General features: G+C 38.8%; 1 protein-coding gene across 4 annotated transcripts in view; it reads right to left on the bottom strand.

The window, feature by feature from the left end:
• The window catches only part of PIEZO2 (piezo type mechanosensitive ion channel component 2), a gene marked incomplete at both ends in the record, with an annotated part of 483,404 nt that overhangs the window by 22,077 nt on the left and 442,007 nt on the right, over nt 1-19,320 (bottom strand). For 2 of the 4 annotated variants that reach the window (XM_084251721.1, XM_084251720.1), the window contains 6 exons: nt 1,316-1,448; nt 2,298-2,550; nt 5,485-5,667; nt 8,423-8,681; nt 9,517-9,924; nt 12,440-12,610. In XM_084251721.1, the coding sequence (XP_084107847.1) occupies nt 1,316-1,448; nt 2,298-2,550; nt 5,485-5,667; nt 8,423-8,681; nt 9,517-9,924; nt 12,440-12,610 (1,407 nt within the window). The remainder of the gene's footprint in view (nt 1-1,315; nt 1,449-2,297; nt 2,551-5,484; nt 5,668-8,422; nt 8,682-9,516; nt 9,925-12,439; nt 12,611-19,320) is intronic. The other 2 variants (XM_084251722.1, XM_084251723.1) reach the window with 1 other exon arrangement.

Below are 19,320 nucleotides of genomic sequence, written 5' to 3'. Positions count from 1 at the left end.
GTCACACCTTCCTCTCCGAGTTTCAGGAATAACGTACAAGTTTATTGTCAAAGTAGGCATGGTGGCCCTTCCTGACAATGGCATCACAAACCTCTTCTATTTTTGAGTGATCCCAAGCCCTGGGAACTTGCTGCTGGGTTTGCCACCTAAAGCATCCTTCTCAATTCTCTGTGTTTTTTTTTTTCTTCTGTAAAATACAAGTAAGTAATCATCAGACCTCTTGTGCAGGACTAGGTGTAAACTAAGTGGGAAAACTTGAGAGTGCTCAGACCAGGAGACCTGACCTGAGTGCCTGGTCCACGCCAGGCAGCACCTACTCCAGCTCTTTTAGGCTCCTGTGACCCTCTTGGTTTCCATGTGGTGCCCTGGTTTTAGAGCTCACCTTCCTGTCCTTTGTTACCGTGTCTTCCCGGCTCTGGCTTAATTCTGCAGCCAGGCCCTATTTTCACATGCTCTGGGTTCTTCAATCTAAGCCACATTCGGTGTGGGTGGCCCTCCTGGTCTCAGCCCACCCTCAAGCCAGTCCTTCTTCAGTCCTTTCCTCCTGATGCTTCATCTGTGTCTTCCCACTTTCCCTGGCACTTGAGGGAAGGACTGTGAATTTTTTTGGAGACTTACTATGTGATATGGAAACAAACCACATCTCCTCCATGTGCCTCAATATCCCCTGTCTAGGATGAATGTACCTCTAAGACCTTTCCAACTGTGACATCAAATTCCTTGGGCCTCCCTTGGTGGCACAGGCGGGTAAGCGTAGCACTGTGAAGATGTCCGCAGACTCTGCAGCGCCGGTTCGATCCTGGCCGACCGGAGAGGGTCCCACATGGCGCGGCAGACCTCTCCTGTCTCGCCTGCTGCTCCCCTCAGCAGTGTATTTCATCAGTCTGCCTGTTCTGTTCCCCGCTCTGGCTCTGGTGAATGCTCTCACCCTCCCGTGCATTGGACCTGTACCCCGGTTCTTGTATAAATAAATAAATAAAAATCCTTAAAAAAATTCCTTTCTGTCCTGTTAGACTTTACTATGATAATATCTGGAAATACATACTATGGGTGCCTGAAATTGAAATGACTTTTATTCTCCTCAAATAGAAAAACCATGTTAATAAAGGCAATGGATATAAAAATGAATTACACTATTGGAAAGTAATTTTTAAAATAATACAATAATGGGTCATTTTATTCTGCCATAAGCAGATGTTTGTTATATGAGAAGTCACTTCTCTGTTCTTTATCTCTGGTTTGTATAAAATAATTGATACCAGCTCCCTGACCTTAAAATAAAGTCCACAACCTGAGTGTTTTTTCATGCACTCACTTCTTTAAGGTAATTGCTTTGGCTTTGATTAAATGTTCATGAAACTTTTCCATGTAAAGTTGCCTTTTGGTTTTTTGCCTGATGCTTGAAACACTGCTTCCTTTTTGACTGCTGTTTCGGGTGCTCGTACTGCCTAGAAATCAAAAGAAATGGAGATGAAAAACTGTCAAACAAAAAAATCAGTATGCATTGTGAATAACCGGCTTGTTGGCATAAATATTGGAAGCAGAAATCCTGAAACCCTCATGGCACAGGACTGGCTTGAAACTGTTTTCGAGGGTAGACACAGGTGCCTGTAGTAGTGGCAACTGGGAATTGGGAATCTGCTTCATTGTAACATGTATCTCTGGGTTTTTATATCCAATGCTGGCTTTTCCCTGGTGGTTATATAATCTTAGGAGAGATGGATTAGAAGAGCAGCTTTTATAGCGCTCACTGTGGCCCTAGGTTGTAGAGTTTCCATATTGGGTCAAAGACTGCTGTTTTATTCATGTCCTAATGTCTCTAACTATAAGATGAATATGAGATAATCTTCCAGTGTCTGCCCAAAAAGTGAATTCTGAAGAGTGAAATTGTAACACATATCTACTTACAGACTATACTCACAGTTTAGTAAGAAACTAAGAACTAGCTTAGGAAACAATTTAGCTGAAAGTTCCATTGATTAAACTGAAATATATTTTTGAAATAAATGGTGTTTATTCCACTCTGCATACACCGAGCACAATTTCTGGACATGATTTAAATACCATCATGCGTCTAGCATGCGTATGCCTGCCACTTTCCACAATGACCCGAAGTCATTGGGTCCCACACATAGCTGAACCGGGATTTGAACTTGGGTCTGTCTGATTCCAGAGCACTGTCTATTCATATCACATTATCTATCTCTGTGATAGCAGTTAACAGACCGCACAGGCCTAGACCCATTGGTACCAGAAGCACAACTTGAGGGGTTATGCCTGACCACGTTGACAGATACCTCTTTTGGATCTATTTGAAGAAAAGCTGGATCTGGGGGAGATCGGAGAGCTGCTGCCCGAGTGCTTTCTCCTGACAGCTGTGGGCTGCTCAGGGAAAGACACGTGCACTGACTCTGCAGAGGCCGCCAGGTTGATGGACTTCAGAGAGTCAGAAGAGGCTCTTCTGCTGCGACTGAGTGAGAGTTCATCATCTGAGTCCTCTTTGTCTGTGCCAGTGTCAGCGATGTCGTCTTCATCCCACAAGCCATGGCACTGAGAGAGACGGGGAGGGACAGTTTGCAATGCTGGTTTAAGTGAGGTAGCTGTGTTCTGCCTTACGATACCTCACACAAAATGTAAAATGGGGAATTAAGCTGATAACGCTGATTTGTATAACTGAAATTTGTTAAGAGAATAGAACTTGTATTCTCACCCAAAAAACAATAAATAAATAAATGTGAGGTAATGGACCCTAATTAACTAGGTGTGTGTGTGTGGGAAATCCCTTTAAAATATATTTGCATATCAGATCACCATGACATGAACTTTAAATATCTTATTTCAGGGTGGGGTGGGTAGAGCTATGGAGGGGTTGAATGCATGATGGTGGATAGTAACTAGACCTTTGGATTAAGTGTAGTGTGGTACATACTATTCTCAAGGTGTGAAACCATACTCATTACACTTACACAGCACTGCAAACTGATATTTCTTTAATAAAAATAGAATTAAGAAAAAAATGTATTTTTCAATTATACCTCAATAAATCTGGTTTAAAATAATTAGGAAACCAAGATAGGGAGAGGATCCTAAGAAGCTTATTATTATAATTTTATGATGGTGCCATCAGAGTGGAAGTGAGTAGGGGTAGATGATGAGAGTTTGAATCATTGAGATGGATACAGGTGAAGTTTGGTAGATGAAACAAAGGTGAGGTTGTAGTCACTTGACTTGTTCCTTGAGTTAAAGAACTCTCAAGAACACATTTCTCTGTGCTTAAAAGTAGAATTTGAAGCATCAAGTTGAAGTAGCAATGGGTGAATTCAAACACCCCAGATTCATCAACTCTCTATACTTGAATAATGATGCTGTCCCTTCCCAAACCTGCACAGTGAGAAATGAACCCTTGAGTCAGACATGGCTGATTCAGAGATCTGCATATACTTTATTACAAAATTATCTGCCCCCATGTGAAACAGAGATTGTGATACATTCTGAAGAACCTTATTTTGCTTCAAGGAAACAGGATGAAAGTGGCTGGTAAGAACAGGAGAGAGATTTGCAGAAGAGGGGACTGTGAAACCAGGGACCTCGCTGGGGCAAGATGTATGTGGAGCACAAGGTGGCCTTACCATGACCTTGCTGTTGTAATGTTGGGCCAAGCTCCCCAACAGCTCAAGGTCTTTTGAGCTCCCACACCCCTAGGCTATGGACTGATTTCCCAAAACCTCCTTAATCATCCCTCTGACACATTTCAGAAGTTCCAGACTAATTTGCAAAAAGTAGTTGGTTAAAATCCAACTTGGAGAATAAGAAATTGGCCAAAAGGACAAATCATCTCATTTTTAGATTATTCTTAAATATTTATTAATGTATTATTTTAAAAACATACAATGAATGGACTTTTATAAACATTTTTCATCTTCATGATAGTATTTTTCAATTTATACTTATTTCTTTTAAATCATTTTAAAAGCCTTTGGTTTCTGGCAACTTTGTAACATATTTAGATTCTTAGACTACTTTCTTGATAACATATTTTTAAGTTTCAGCACATCCCAATTAAAATATATTTACCACATAAGTGAAATTTTCAAAGAAGTAATCAAAGTATGAAACACCAAAATTTTGTTTATCATATGCTTTAAATATGTTTTATATATTAGGCCATTTAAATACTAATAAAAAAGCAAAAATGCCTAACATTTTATACACTTTTCAAATGACATGCAGAAGTATAAAAATGTTACAAGAGAATTCTGTGGCCAGACTTATACTACCATGTCTTAACTATGAAATTTAAACCTTTAATTTCTAGAACTAAAATAAATAAGGTCAATACAGGTATTAAGGATACATTTATAACATGAACTAGTAGATTGGGTAAATTCAGGTGATTTATCAGAAAAACTGGAAAATTTAGGCAAATTCAATTTTGACTAACTGGTTTCCTTGAATAATATGCCTTTGCTAATGTATCACAGCCTAATGACCTAGGTAAATCTCCCCCCCCAAATAAGAGTATTAGAGACTTGGACACTTTGCAAGGTGATGGAAGATAGAGTGGAGATCTTAGCCTTGGTACACACAGATGAAAGCCAGCTTGAAAGAGTTGGTGAGAAGCTGAACACACTGTTACATATGTATGTGTGCATGTATGTATATGTGTATGTATAGACCAAGCTTACTTTAAAAAGGAATAAATAAAGATACTATTTGATAAAATAAATTTAGAGTATGCCATGAAATGATGCAAGGGTAAAATAAGAGGAAAAAAGTCAGGTTGTGACAACAGGCACATCAATATATAAAATAAATGCAATGCAACAATTGACTATAATTTTTAGAGCTGAGTGGCCTATTTATAAGCCTCGCATATAAATTGGTGTTTGAGAAGAAAAAATCCACATAGCTGCTAGGGAGAATCACAAGAGTGACTGAATCTAAGACAGAGTCTATTCTGTAGATACGTCTTACCAGAGCAGTGTAATGAATGACATTTTTGACAGTAAGCTTACAGGAATACTGAACTGTTTAATCTGTGATTGCATTAAAAGCTAATGTTTCATGACAAGAAACTACACAAATAGTGGCAATTCTACTAGAAGAAGGTAGGGAGACACTGGGATAGAGATCAGAGGCACTATGATTCACCTCAGATTACAGAGTTCTTATGTTCTGGCTGAAACTAGGAGTAGAAATTAGTTTATCAGGCATTAAGATATGCACACTATACAAGCAATTCCCACAAATTTGGAGTAATTATGTTCAAGCCAGGGTGAAAATATGGGTACAATTTCTTCCATATTTATTATAAGTGCCATTACTGAGCACGCAGTGTTGGAGAAAAGATCACTACATGAACATTATTGTTTAAAAAAAATCACACAAGTCGTCACCACCTCCCCCATAACAAAATTTAGTGTTCAGGGCTATTACAGAGGCTGCACTTGTCAATATGTCTGGTTAACTGTTAAAAAGCAGTACCTTCAAAATTGATCGGTGGAAGAAAAGCGCCAGGAGTTGAATGAGATCATAAAGAACATAACCTTCTTTCTTTTCCACTCCTATGATATTAGGCGGGTGGTAAGGTTTATCTTTGTTCAATTCCACATTCTTATTCCAGGGAAAGAAGCCAAATTGGAAGAAATACTTGACGACAATTGCTACCTACACATGAATGATACAATTAAAAATATTACCACTTTTAAGAAATCATATGAAAAAAATAGTGACAGAAAATGAGGAAGAAAAGACCCATTTCATAGTTTTGATGATAGAAATGCACACAATTATGTGGAATAATAATATTAACATTTTCAAAGACCACTGGCCTTAGAAAAAGAGCATTACCTTACTCTCAGAGTGTCTTTGACAGTCGATGTATTAGGGCCAGTTAAATTACCCATGAAACTGATTGAATCGTTCCCTCTATTTTAGAGGAATTGACTAATTTATGCCTATTTAGCTATTTATGTAACTATTCAGCTACATATGGCAATTCAAACAGATTTGAATGGAAATATATTTATATCTTTGTATTTTTATTGCTTTAATTTGAAATCTTCAGCATATCAGTGTTGATGTACACAATTTTCACTTTTCTCCAATCTCGACTCACCACTTTGTTGTTTACTGGACGTTCTTCTCAAAATGAAATGAAAGTCAGTGAAACAGACTTGCTAGTTGGGCTGATACTAGTGGATGGTACAAGACCCGGAGAGAAGTGGTACACTGAGCTAGGACAAATCATAATGCTGACAGCTCTGTGTAAGCACACCTTGAATATCTATATGATCAAGGAGGTAATTGCAATACATGTAATTTATTAAGATCTAGAGTCTCCTTTTAGCTTCTTATCTTTCACTTCTTTTCGCAATCACACTTGTGCAGAGGACAATCCTGTCTTTCTTATCTTGCTGAAAGGCATTCCCACATGCCAATGCCAAAGCAGAAAACTGGAGCTCATTCTGCCTCTTCCCTTCCCACTCACTCCCACACTTTTAGTCAATTACTAAATCTCATCTATTTGTCACACATCTTCAGCATCAGCACCATTGCAGCAGGGTAGGCCCTATTTTTTTCTCACCTACATGGTTAAGATAATTTCTTGACTGGTCTCCATGATTCCATTTTCATTTTGTATAAAATGTGTTAAAATAAAAACCCAATAGCATCTTGCTCCTGTTCAAATCCTTCAATGCCAAGTTCATAAACCCAAGGACACTCTGTTGACATGCCCTGTTCATTGCACTGAGTCTCCACCAATCTGCCTCCAGCTATTGTCAATCAGCTGTCATTCTTCACATGCCAGATTGATTTCTGCCATCATTTCTTCAACTGGCCCTCCTGTTGCTTTTCCTCTGTTGGTGAACTTACACTCATCCCTCAAGACTCAGCTCTGAGTTCTCTTCTGCTGAGAAGCCACTGTAAGAGCCTCTCTTCACCCTGCCAGGCCGCATGAGCACAGATTTGCCTAGAGCAGTTTGCATTGTACAGGAGCTGGCTGCACATTAGTCTTCAAGCCCTTGTCAAACAGAAATAACTATTTCTTAAGTTATTGTTATATTTTCATACCTGGTAGTCCTTAGTTTTTGGCACATAGTCCAAGTTGTGGAGTGAAATAATTTCTCACTTCTTCACTCCTCAGCATGACAGAGAAAATGGAGAACCCCAATTTAATTCAACCAGAAAGATTTTATGATAAAAACTGTGTATAAATAGATCACATTCTCTTTTCCACATTATTATTTCCCACTCTCCACTCCAAGTGAAGTAAGAAATTCCCTCACACACAGCTGTTAGAGAATAGTACCCATTCCCTATATATGGAGTCACTGTGTCACTAACCACAAAAATAGCGGAAGTGAAATAGTGGGAGGAATAAATAATGATTATTTCAGCAAGATTGTGATGGGCAAACTAATTAAAGTAATATATATGTGACTTTACATATTTTATTATTATGGAATTTAGACTTATTATACCAATATTTTAAACTGAATTCTTTTGAGATGATTAGTATATAACTAATTTTATTATGGAACTACTAATACACAGACATTTCTAGATACTAAGTGCATATCCATTATAAGTGCTATCCTTTGAAAAGTAATTAGGCTACCATTTTTATTGAAAACTTTTTTTTTATGAGTCAGATAAGAAAATTAACCTTCTTCACAAATAAAAGAGCATGAAACCCAAGGCCCAAAGCCTACTGAATTTCCCTTTAACTCCCAGTGTTATGGGAATGTGTGCTTTTCTATATATTTAATAGAGCAGGAGAGAAAAGCAGGTCACCTATTTGCAAGGCATATCTCTCTTTAATCCCCTCCTGTGTGATGAAAATGGACTGGCTATACTCCTATTATGTCATTCATATTGTGAAGAGGGTATTTATATGACTTTTTCTTTTGATATGTGGAAATTGGTTTTTAGGTTTAAAAGGAAAATATGTTCCATCAAACTAATCAAAGTGCTTACTATGTTGTTTAATTCAGTGTCCATTGGCTGAACATCCATCAGTACCAGGTGCCATCCATGCTTGGTGCTACATAAGACTGTCATCATCTCAGTGGTTTATCTGAGGGAACGGGCAGGGGCAGGGCTTTTTTTTTTTTTTTTTTTTTTTTTTGTCTACCAGCCACTCACCAGTTGGGTAAACTTTGGGCCAATTATTATGTCACTAATGCTATTTCCTTTTTGGTCAACATGACTGATATTAGCACCTAGCTTTTGTGAGGAGAGAAATGTGAAAAGATAAATAAAATTACCAGCACTAGATTGCTGTTAGTTTTAATGTTTGTGTATCTAAGAATATCCATTGAACTGTTTATTCTACGTGAAACTCTGTCTTGGAGTCAGGCAGACATGTCTGGAATGACTGCCTGGTGTGATTTGCTGGAAAATCCCACCTGAGGCCTACCTCTGTGTAGATAATGGCCATCATCCAGAATCGTCTGCTGGGCCGAGGGACAGACAGCATGGCCCAGAGGAAGATCAGAATGGGAAGAACAAGGGTGATCATGGAGGCAGAGACCATGTGGTTGAGGATAATCACAAAATAGCACACCATTTCTGAGCGGGCCACCAGAGTGTTATACATGGCATAAAACAACAACAAGAACCGGGGTTGGCCAACATAGAATTTTTCCGACTCTTCAAGTTCGTCGTCATGGAACATCCTGTTAAGATAAACATGATACACTTGTCTTAATTTCTCCATATTGTGGATTTCCATTTTGCATGATCCTTCCTATCCCACCTCCACACAGATTTCTTTGGAAACCAACCCACTGCCATATATATACAGAAAATGTGAACATAAGTGTTTTTTGATAGTTTTTGCTAGTTCTTTCATTCAGTGATAGACATGCCAGTTTGTTTTTTACATGCAGCTTTAGAAGTACAGAAAACTGTGTTTGCTCTCAACACCTTCTCATTTCTATAACTGGACATATATATTTATATTTTATTTAAAAAAAGTTTTTAAAGATTTATTTATTTATTTATTTATTTATACAAGCACCGGGTACAGTCAGAAGCGTGGGAGGGTGAGAGAATTCACCTGAGCCAGAGCAGGGAATAGAACAGGCAAACTGATGAAACACACTGCTGAGGGGAGCAGCGGGAATACGGCAGGAGAGGTCTGTTGTGGGACCCTCGCTGGTGGCTAGGGATTGAACCAGTGCTGCAGAGGCTGCAGGCAGCTTTGCAGCCCAGTGCTCAACTGTTGCACCACCAGGGGAGGCCCCAAGGACATATATATTTTTTAAATTTATTTTTGCATAGAAGAACTGGGGTATAGGCCAGATGTATGGTAGGGGGGGCTGAGTGAGAGGATTCACCAGAGACAGAGTGGGGAGCAGAACAGGCAGATTCAAATATACTGCTAAGGGGAGCAGTGGGTAAGACAGGAGCAGTCTGGTTTCTCAAGGTAAGTTACAGCATGCACAGAAACGAATACACTACTGAACCTACATGCACTGTAGCTGTTACTCCTAGAGAAGGGACTCTTACTTGTTCAGCAGTAGCTCACTGGCCGTCAACTCATGAGTCAGGGGCGGGAGGATGCTGGACTCCAGTCTGTCAGAACGGCTGTCATCAGGGCTGACAGTCATGTGATTCTGGCCTGTGCAGCCATCCGGAGAACCGAAGGACAGGCGCTCAAAGCTAACTGCCTTGCTGTAGGAGGGGGGCACCTCCACATCACCTTCCTCGGTGGAGTATTGCAGCAACTCAGTGTCTGGGGTGAGGACAACCTCTTCTTTGGCCTCCTCAGCCTCCTCAGGCCCCAAGTCCACCTCAACCTCACCCCCTTCATCGGTGTCCCCGGCCCCTGTCTCCTCATCCTGCTCGGTCTCCACCTCCTCTATGGTTTCTGTGGTCCCCTGGCGTGAGTACAACAGGGTGCACTGCGTGGGCTCGCTGTCAGAAAAAAGGGACAGGTACAAACCCTGTCTCATAATTCAGGTTACTCAGATCACACCCAAATTCTCAAAACATCTCAGTACTCCCAAATACAAACTTCAAAGCATGTGAGAAAATTAAATGCCCCTCTCCCCTCATGTTCCATTTGCTTTATTCCTTCAAGAGATTCATATCTGGTCTGTAAAGACTGTAAACAGCATCCTCTCAAAAGCAAAGCCACTAGTGCACACACAGAGTTGAGAACCAGAGTGAGTCCTCACTCATAAATTGCTAGACATACCTATGCTCAGAGTATTTAAATAGTACCAAGATTCGCAGCCAAGGGTTCCAGCATTGTTTTCCAAATTAGAACAAAATTTGCATAGCATACCTACCATTACATATACTTTAAAGAAGGGTGATATGGGAACAGGAAACCCTGCCAGTTTGGGTCTGTACTCTACTCTCACCCTGTGAGTGGACCTGCCCTGACCCATAAGGCAATGATGGAATAACAACACATTGGCTTGCTTAAACAACTGCATGCTTTATAAAGAATGGCATATTTTTTAATGTGTTTCTTCTCCCTGTTTTGTTTTTTTTCTATTCCAAGCCTATTTCTTACTAGTGCTTATTACATCTGACTGAATTTTCACCACTTTCCCAGCTTGCCACTATCTCCCCGTGAGTTATTTGCCTTACCAATGGAAATACTTATGGTCTTCTCCCCTGCATGATCTCTCCTTGGGACTACTGTTCTACCCCCAGGTGTGCACACCTGCTTTCTCTCCTCCCAAAGACCTCAATTTTATTTTCTTTTACGTGTTCCCATTCTAGTGTTTATTTTCCAAGTCTTCTCTACCCAATTTCCATTATTTTATTTATTTATTTATTTAGGCATCCTGTTCTTCTTTCTTGTAAACTTCCTTTCCTTTTCTTAGTAACATCCTTGCCAGGTCTATGCAGGAAAAGTTGGAAATGTATACAGGGCAGCCGCATTAGTGAAATTCATGGCATGTCTTTTATTATTATCTCAGGTTTATCTAGTTCCTATAAAGGAGAGGGGTAAGTGTTATCTGATCTTGTAGAATCTGATGGACATAAAACTATAATTTGTTAGACTCTGGAAAAGTATACTGTTATCAGAATAGCACATGTGATCATAAATGTTGAGATTCTCAAATGGACAGACTGTGTCCATTTTTCTTGTCAAAGACACTAGGAATAGATGTGTCAATGAATGAATGAATAAATGAACCTTGGAGGACACCTTTATGGCATTCTGAAACTGAAGAATGAGATTTGCATGAGCCCCTTGATCCCCACTGAGGGATTAATATTCCCAGGGCTTTGACTCTAAGTGTACCTATCACACAGAAGGCTCTTTGAATGTCAAGCCAAAACAGAGTTTTGCAAAGACTTACCTCAGTTAGATATAGCCTCCAAGGAAGGCTATGAAATTGACCATCCTAGGGAATTTTCAGACCACTGGAGCCAACCCCATACCAGTCTAACTTCAACTTGAAAAATAACCAAACTTGAAAAATAACCAAACATAAGCATGCTTTTTTTTAAATCAGATATGACCCTGAAGGGTTGAAGCTAATGTCAGGATTCAACAAAATGGAATAGCATAGCATGTGACTGCCAGATGTCATTTTGAAGCTATTCCCTTCAATGCCAGTCTCAGCATACTGCAGCTCTGTGTTAAGATATGTAGCTTCCAGCAAAAAAGAAATTAATACCCATTGGATTTGACACTATGAAGACTCAAAATTGAAATTTGTTCTGGGTTGGCTAACTGGTCTCAGGATAGGCACAACGCAACTAACGCTTTTGTGACCCTGATGTCCATTCCAAGGCAATTCATAAAGGAGCTTTGGATCGTTTGTAGAACATTTCTTTTCTAAATGTTTATTGTTTTATGGTAGGACTGAATAAGAAAACCTGAGCCCAAGTAATTTTTCCCAAACAAAATAAATTATGTTCTATAAAGATGAAATACTCTACTATATAATAATAATATTTAAAAATGGTAACATATTCTGAATTTTATATCAGTTTAAATGTAAAATATAGATAGGTTTATTATGTTTTAACTAAAAATGACTACATAGGGCAGGTTTTTGGATTTTTCCCCCAATGCATGAGTCTTGATTAAACCATGAGGCAAGGCTTTCTATCTTTCTTCACATATTTTTCCTTATATGAATTCTCAAGCAAAGAGGAAACATGCTTATCTCTTTGCAAGTGTAATGTGTGAAATACTTACAAAAGGGAGGACAATGTTTATCTTAAGGATTTTAAAGAAACTCCTAACAGACAAAAACTAAAGAGAAGTTAGGTTAATATAATGCTGTCCTGGGAACAACTAGTTACATCCCAGGCAAGGCAGCCATTATGCTTTTGTTAGTCATGCAAATTCTTAAAATAAAAATTAAAAAAAAACATATCAGAAGAACTTATATTTGCAATGACATGAAGGGAAAAAAGATGATAAAATTACAGAACAAAGCATGCACAAGTTAAGCACCTTGATGCTAAACTGCCACTGTCAGCTGATGAGGAGGACATATCCATGCTGAACATTTTACGGAGCCTAGGTCGTGCACGCTCACTTGTTTTAGGAACAGTTTCTGGTCCATCTAAATCATCAAGGGTAGACTGCCTTGAGAACAGCAGCGTGGTTGCTTCAGTGTAGCAGCTAGCAGCGCAAACAGTTACAGAGACACAGTGTTAAAACACCAGTGGTATATCAGTTGACACACGGATCAATTGACCAACACACTGCCATGCAGCAAACACACACATTACACCACCACGACAACGGCGACCACCACAGCGGGCTGGAGACAGGAAAGGACCAGTTAGGCAGGAGACACATCACAGTACTGGGCTTGAAAAATCATACTGGCTAGTGATACATTAGGAAATGTCATTCTCTGGTTGGGACAGGGAAATAGTACAATTACCAATCCCAACATTTCTGTCACAGAGCAGAATTTATGTCACTGTGATTTTGCAACTGAGTTTTATGTTAATTAAATAAAATATGCTTTATTTGGAGCTCCCTGAGTTCTTTTAGAGAATTTTGTAACCAAATTGTTTAAGCAGAAATATCTGCTGATGTAGAAGGGATGTGAAAAAAAATTCAATTTTTTTAAAAGAGTCTTCAAAATGAGAGGTGGAAGCTCAGGGACAACCACAAGAAACTGAATTTTCCACCCCATTTTCTGAGTGATATTCAGTTAAGCCAAACTAGATGCCTTGCACGTAGAAGAGATGCTGGTTTGATATGCAACTAGATATAAACCAACATCCAAAAAAAAAAAAAAAGAAAGAAAGAAAATACAACAAAAAAATCAAAGGAAGTTTAGCAATGGCAGGGTCATTTTGTCTGTTAACTTCACTACCTGATGAACTTTTTTCTTCTGGATCACATTTGGTGGATGCAATTAAGGTAAGAACCCATTGGCTAAATTCCTCATATCCTGTTACCCAATGGAGCAACAACTGGGGTGGGAATGGAGTAGATTCAGGACTGAGATGCTACTGAAGGAAAAGCAATGAGAGATGTGGCAAAGGCATGATAATAGGCATAGATTAACCCCCAAAGAGCTTGGGATGGAGGCTGTCTGAATACTAATCTTCTGAGTTGAGTGCTGACAACCTGGTGAACCAGAGGAGTTGGCTTTGGTGATACAGGACAGCTGATTTCCCACTGACAGCGATGACATTCAGCACATCGTCACGAAGGAGACGTACTGTATGCCTGGCCTGCAGTCAGTGATTGTGAGGCAGAAATGAAATTGCAACCTCTTAGAGGGTTGGTGGGGAGTAGGGAATGTGAGTCACTCACTTGTGGAACCCACTGAAGAGACTTGTTAGCATTCAAGAAGTTTAGCACAACTCCACGAGAGCCCTGCAGGGGGAGCACCCCATGTGCATATCACAGCTGCATGGCTAAGATGGGGACAGGACAATGAGAGAGGAAGCAACCAAATGGTAACCAATGGGGACACAGAGCCTGATTTTTATGAAAGACCCTCACTCCTTTAGTTGTCACCAATCTTAGACACAGCTTGATGTTGCTAGCAAGATAAATAAGAAACTCATCGGACAAGTGCAAGGAGGACTGGGTTTTAGTCTTCACACTGACATTAACTAGTTATTGAACTTTATATAAATCAGTTTCCATCCCTGGGGTATCTAGTTCAACATTTCTGGATATTTGAACTTCTCTATTTCATTTAATATTTTTAGAGTTTGTGTATGTTAGGGGTTTGCAGGCAGGACACTGCACACTCTCCTATAGCACTGCTCAGATTTTCTGCATAGACACTGCCTGTTTTAATTGCAAAGTTCTTTTATCCTGTTAATTGTTGCATTGGTTTACATTAGTCATCTTCACATTAGCCCACCTTCAGAACTGACACAATCCAACCAATTGGGTTATTTGTATTGTGGCCTATTTGTCACCCAAGGAGATCAGAATTGAAAGTTAAAGAGAAGGGGAAGATCTTTGCAATAACAGGCCCAGACACAAGTCTAAATAGATGGCTTGGAGGTACTTCAGGGTGTACAGCAAATGGCTTATGTGACATATTACAAATGACAACTCCTCCTTTCATATCTAAGAATGGTCCTTAGATTATCACTAATGTTTCCTGTAACAGTATACTTTATTTCTGGAAAGTTGATGATATCTGATATATTAAAATAACCATTAAATAATTAGTGCCATTTTATATCAGGGTTTAAAGGAATCGTGACTATTCAAAAAACAAAGGGAATAAAAGTTCATTTGCTACCCCACCTCATCTACTGTATGCCCAAAGGTAAACATGGGTGATCATGATGGCCGAACAGGAGCAGGCCCCACCCAGACTGTTTATGCTCCAAGGGTGTGGTCACACTGATAAGTGGTCAGCATTCCCACCTCAGGATGACACTGGACTTGCCCAATGCCTCAGGTGTCCCAGAGCAAACCTTCACACTGGCAATCTTTTCTGGGGAAGATTGCTGCCTTCCCTGCAGTCACCATGGCTTCTTGTACATGTCAGTATCGTCAAATTATAGGTAGGCAACTGATTTTTGTGTATTGATGTTATACCCTAATACTTTGGTAAGCTGATTGTTTTGATGAGTTTTTCATGGAGTCTTGAGGGTTCTCTGTATATATTATCATGTGTACAAATAATGATAGCTTTACTTCTTCTTTCCCAATTTGGATTCCTTTTATATACCTCTCTTCTAATTGCTCTAGCTAGGACTTCCAATAATATGTTTAATAGTACTGATTAATTGGACATCTTTGTTTTATACCAGATCTTTGTGGCAACATGGGTGGAGCCAGAAGGGCAACAACTAAGGGAAATAAGTCCAAAGGAGAAAGATACTCGATGGTGTCACTTATATGTGGAATATAGAGAAACCAAACTAACGACAAACCTAACAACTAACTATTGAAATCTGATGATAGATCCGAAGTATCCAGAGGGGTGTGGGTTGAGGGATGAGAACAAAGAGGGATGGGGGCATTGTGGACTTTGGGTGATTTGGGTAGCAGGTGAGTGGGGGATTCTGTACTTCCAAACTACCCACAATAATGTAAACCCACATTGCCTCTCTCTCTCTAATATAATATAATATAATATAATATAATATAATATAATATAATATAATATAATATAATATAATATAATATAATATAATAATTACCCTGTGAGGATTGGAAAGTTTCCTAAGGCAAAGAAACTGGACCTGTGCTTTAGCCACTAAGAAAAGGGCAAAAATACTAATTCATTTAATAGCTACCTAGGGTCTTCCTTTAGTTTGAAAATTAAAAGTAAAAAATACATTAAGAACTAAAAAAATTACATTAACTTAAAATGTATATTGGCTCTCTACCAGCAAACATATTGATGGATTTACCATTTTTAAATTTGGGGACTATTTTGTTAAAAAGCAGTCGATGGATTTAAATACCTCCCGCCTCATGGCTTTTGATTATGGGTGCTGTAATCTTGGGTCAGATTTAACAGCAGTTACTAGATTTTGTTTAACACAATCTTTCTTCTTTTTTTCTTTCTAAGTTGTGATTTATAATATTTAGCTAATTTCTTTTTTTTTAATAAAAATTGCTTTTGGTTCTGAAACCCAGGAACAATCTATAATAAAATTTTGTTGATTTACAATACTATATAAATTGCAGGGATATAGCTCCACCTCTACATGTGTATAGTAGTTGACTTCTTTTTTTTTTTAAACAGTTTTTTTTTTTTTTAAAGATTTATTTATTTATTTATACATGCACTGGGTACAGTCAGAAGCATGGGAGGGTGAGAGAATTCACCAGAGCCAGAGCGGGGAACAGAAAAGGCAGACTGATGAAGTAGACTGCTGAGGGGAGCAGCGGGCCGCAGGAGAGGTCTGCGCACCATGTGGGACCCTCGCCCAGTGGCTGGGGATCCAACCAGCACTGCAGGTGCTGCGGGCAGCTTCACAACCCAGCGCTCAACTGCTGTGCCACCAGGGAGGCCCAGTAGTTGACTTCTTAAATGGACATACTGTCAATTGTTATGCAGCTTAAAGTTAACAATGCAGAAATTATGTAAGCCTATTTTATGCAAAATTTATATTCAACTCACTTTTTAATACACACTTTGATTTGTTTAATTCAGAGTCTGGATCTGGAAAAGCTAGTCTCAAGCCAGGGTCATATATAATATTCAGGAAGCCTGTGAAATACCTGAAATTTTATGGGAAAATTTGCATTTATGTGTAATCTCCTCCCACCTTGGTGAGACTGTAAAATTTCATAAAATTTCAAAAAGAGGTTCATGAAAAAAGTTACCAACCAATGTTAGTGCATTGCAAACTAATGAAGAAAATTTATTCTATTCATTTCCCTTTTAACTTGCCAAATTGAGGGATCCAGATAACAATAAAATCTGTTTCATTAAACAAAGCAAGAAGGAAAGCAAAAATTTCATTTGAAAAAATATTATAAATCACATTTTGGGGCAATGTTTTAAAAAAATAAGCATAAATATGAAATAACAAAATTATATGATATGCATATATACAACTGTAGTCTTCACAAATACTCCCAGTTAAATAAGCCCTTGGCTTTCAGTTACGTTAACCAGAGCAGTCTGAAGCCTTTTATTCTGGAGTTCAGAAAAAGGGAAACAGTGTGCCTACTCCAAGTTCAATATACACAGAGCAGTGCTATCCAAAGCTGAGTGTCGAGGTATAGTTGCACATGGTATGCAAAATAAACATGTAAGTAAATACATAAAAGAAACATTTTAGAAAGAGCATATGGAGCACCTCAGCATTTTTCTTATCCAACTGTTCTCCCTTTTTTTGAAAGATGGTTGTTTGGTCACAAATAGGCTATAAAATTGTTTGGTTCAGAAAATTTTAGACCTCCCTGCAACCCCAGTTCACCATTTTCACATCTTGACTAAGAATCAATATTAGCCAGCATCTTGAATAGTCATTACAGTCAGACCCTACCTCCCCCCAGCTCCCTGCTGACACACCTGCACATGTTTACAGGCATGCCTGCGCAGGCTTCATTAGTACCACTACCATGAAATAACTTGGAATACATGAGTCTGGGAAGAAAGGGGGTAAAATGGATATTCAGTATTAACGTGAAAATGAATTAAAGAGAAAATAATTTAGCTAAAGTAACTGATCTACTAGAGAGAGTTGTTCCAACAGGAACAAATTTAAGAAGGTTAGCAGCTTTCAAATAGGACATCATGGTTAACAAAAAATATAAATAAAATATAAGCGACAATGACTTTCTGTCTCACTGGAGCCTGCTAAAGAGCGCTGAAGCTCTTGTTTCAAAACTGCTGGTCGTAGTATGCTTTCTCTATACACAAGGAGGTACTGTGATCATAACATTAAATTTTCACTTCGTATCTTTGATATTGCTAATAGTTTCAGAAATTAATGATTGAGAAATGTGTGTATGTATGATTGTGTAGAAAAAAATGAGAAGTGAAATTTTATTATCAGGCCATTATCCTAATAACCAATTATCTTATTCTAGGAATTAAAGGCATCTTGAGCAGGATTTCATTTAGCAAATGAATGTGTGGAGCTTGAAACTCAAGAGTTTCTGTCCTAGTATTTTCTTCTGTTCACAAAAATATATGTAACAACTATATCTGTTTCTTTGAAACTTATAAATAAGCAAAGGTTATCACAAAATTATAGGAAAAATATAATGTATTTTATCATCCCTCACAAATCTCTAAAAAAAATTAATACCTATTTTGGGAGGATGGGAGGAAAATACAAAATTTTATCTGTACAAAATATATTTAATTGACTACATGCTTTATTAAAGCATAAACCTGAAGTTATAGTATCATGCTATTTTGATAAAACTTGTTTTTACTAAGGTATATGTACACATATATGGTGACTATCTTCCCATACCAAGAAGTTTTATAGCTCTGTATTGATAGCTCTGTATTGATTGATTGTTATTGGGTAACAAAGGTACAGGCACGACTGGAAAAGTGCCAATGAAGTCTTCAGTAATAGCTAAAAATAGCACTTCAAGGCAAAAGAGATTTTACTCTCCTCTCCCTGTCCAGGTTGCAGTTTCAACTTCTAGTTCTCTATTTCCTCCCTACTTTGTCTTGGAAGATATTCAATATTTGTGAAGCACAGGTCTTTAGTGCCTTGCTCAGCATATGAAGTATTGCAGCGAGTAATCCAGGAATTTCTAAACCAGCTGTGGGACCTCTCAGCCCAACATCTCTGAGAGGAGTCTCGCCCAGGCTCAAACCTCTGCAAGACCACTTGTCCTTATGTGTCCATGCCAGACACCACCCAGGGGCTGGCCTGGAACAGGTACTGTTTAACATGTTTGATGAAAACAATAAATGCATGAATGTCCTCAGCGATACAGGCCTTTACCTATGAAGTGGAAAGCAAAGTGTAATTTATTCAGTGCAACTAATCACCTTGAGCAAGTCATTTTTCTGCTAATATAGGACTTCTGCTTTAACTCAGAAGCTAACTTTATGCAGCCAAGAGCAGCTATCGAGAGCTCCATGACAAAGAATTTGGAGGCTTTACTGGGATAGGTAATAAGGAAGATAGGTCTTAGGGTGCAGGAAGATGCAGGGAGAGTGAGTTAGCTACCACAGTGGTGAGATCTTGAGCTTTGAGCTGAAGAACTATGTGGGTTTGGATAGATTTTATTTATTTGTTTGTTTGTTTGCTTGTTTATTTATTTATTTTTGCATAGATCTGGGGTGTAAGCCAGAGGTGTGGGGGGTGAGAGGATCACCAGAGGAGGGGGGAGCAGCGGGTGAGACAGGAGGGGTTTGCTGCGTCATATATAGGTCAGCTCCCTCGCTGGGCTCATACTCAAGCCAT

This window comes from Talpa europaea (genome assembly GCF_964194135.1).
Source record: "Talpa europaea genome assembly, chromosome: 13".
Taxonomy (NCBI): domain Eukaryota; kingdom Metazoa; phylum Chordata; class Mammalia; order Eulipotyphla; family Talpidae; genus Talpa; species Talpa europaea.
Note: the sequence above shows the minus strand (reverse complement) of the source record. Positions and strands in the feature narration are given on the sequence as shown.